Source organism: Tupaia chinensis, unplaced genomic scaffold, assembly GCF_000334495.1.
Source record: "Tupaia chinensis unplaced genomic scaffold, TupChi_1.0 Scaffold143756_1, whole genome shotgun sequence".
Classification (NCBI taxonomy): Eukaryota; Metazoa; Chordata; class Mammalia; order Scandentia; family Tupaiidae; genus Tupaia; species Tupaia belangeri.
The window spans coordinates 1,380,412-1,381,667 of record NW_006203605.1 but is presented as its reverse complement, the minus strand read 5'-3'; the positions used below and the strand labels follow the sequence as shown (position 1 = coordinate 1,381,667).

At 51.0% G+C, this 1,256-nt stretch overlaps 1 protein-coding gene across 1 annotated transcript in view; it reads left to right on the top strand.

The window, feature by feature from the left end:
* The first annotated feature begins 488 nt into the window (after positions 1 to 488).
* FKBP9 (FKBP prolyl isomerase 9) overlaps positions 489 to 1,256 on the top strand; it is a 36,996-nt gene continuing 36,228 nt past the window's right edge. Inside the window, 2 exon segments of the mRNA XM_027766853.1 lie at positions 489 to 753; positions 1,092 to 1,256. The exon segment at positions 1,092 to 1,256 is cut by the window's right edge and continues 20 nt beyond it. Of these exon segments, the coding sequence (XP_027622654.1) occupies positions 504 to 753; positions 1,092 to 1,256 (415 nt within the window). The 5' untranslated portion in view covers positions 489 to 503.

The window sequence follows — 1,256 nt, the reverse complement described above, 5'->3', positions numbered from 1 at the left end:
AGGGTACATGCATTTGCCAGAAAGACAGAGAGCTACAGAGAAATAGAAACTGAGAAATCCCCCCCCCGCCCCAGAGGGAATGGTCATGCTGTTAGCCCCTTGCCCTCCATTCTCTTCTTAGGATTTTGGGCACCCACACACATGCCCCTGGCGTGAGTCTCAGCCATCAGGAAGGCCTCTGAAGTTCACGAAGGCCTCGCCCTTGTCAGCAATCCCCAGCAGGATCTTGCTTTGCTGGGACTTGAACCATGGTTGACTATGCAGGAGTCCAGCAACGTAACCATTACACCATTTGCTGGTCCTGAGTAAACTATTTTTAACTGAAAGAATAGAGAGCTATTTTTCCAAACCAACTTAACATCTACTGTTTCTAGAGAGAGTCATGCTAGTGTTTATCTAACCAGAGTTGCCGGCAGTGCTCCAGGCGACCTGAAAGTCTCCTCTACAAATGCAGTTTGCGAAGGCCTGTCCTTGTCAGCAGCCTCGCAGGGTCTCACTTTGCCATGGCCGTGCCGTGCCCATGGGGCGCGTGTTCACAGGTTGGTTTTTCGGAGGAAAGGACTACTTACACTTCTCTTTTCTCTCTCCCTACCCTTTGGGTCTTCAGCTATGACAGAGACTCCACTTTCAACGTGTTTGTGGGAAAAGGACAGCTCATCGCGGGGATGGACCAGGCTCTGGTCGGGATGTGTGTGAACGAGAGGCGTTTTGTGACGATACCCCCAGAGCTCGCCTACGGAGCTGAAGGAGTGTGTGAGTTTTGTCCGCCCATGAACACGTCTGCAGAAACGAGAACATTTGGTGCTGTTTGGTCAAGCAGATCAAGACTCTTGGAAGCTTTAGATTGGGGGAAATGAAAAGCGTTGAACACACACAGCTAAAATTTCTATCTTAGGTTTATTTCTTCTAGATATGAGAGGAAATGTCATTAGCACAGGCATGTTGAACAATAACCTTCATAAGAGGAAGACTTTGTTCTCCCTCTTGGTTTCACTTGGAGTAGATGTGGGAGAATGGGCTGTTTTAGACCGTGCGGTGGCTCTGTCTCTGCAGCGGGGTCTGAGGTGTGTGTTTGCTCCCTTCACTTCCAGCTGGCGTGATCCCTCCCAATGCCGTGCTTCACTTCGACGTCCTCCTGGTGGACCTCTGGAACGCTGGAGACCAGGTTCAGATCCACACTTACCTCAAGCCCCTTGCCTGTCCCCGGGCCACGCAGGTGTCCGACTTCGTCAGGTACCACTACAACGGCACGTTCC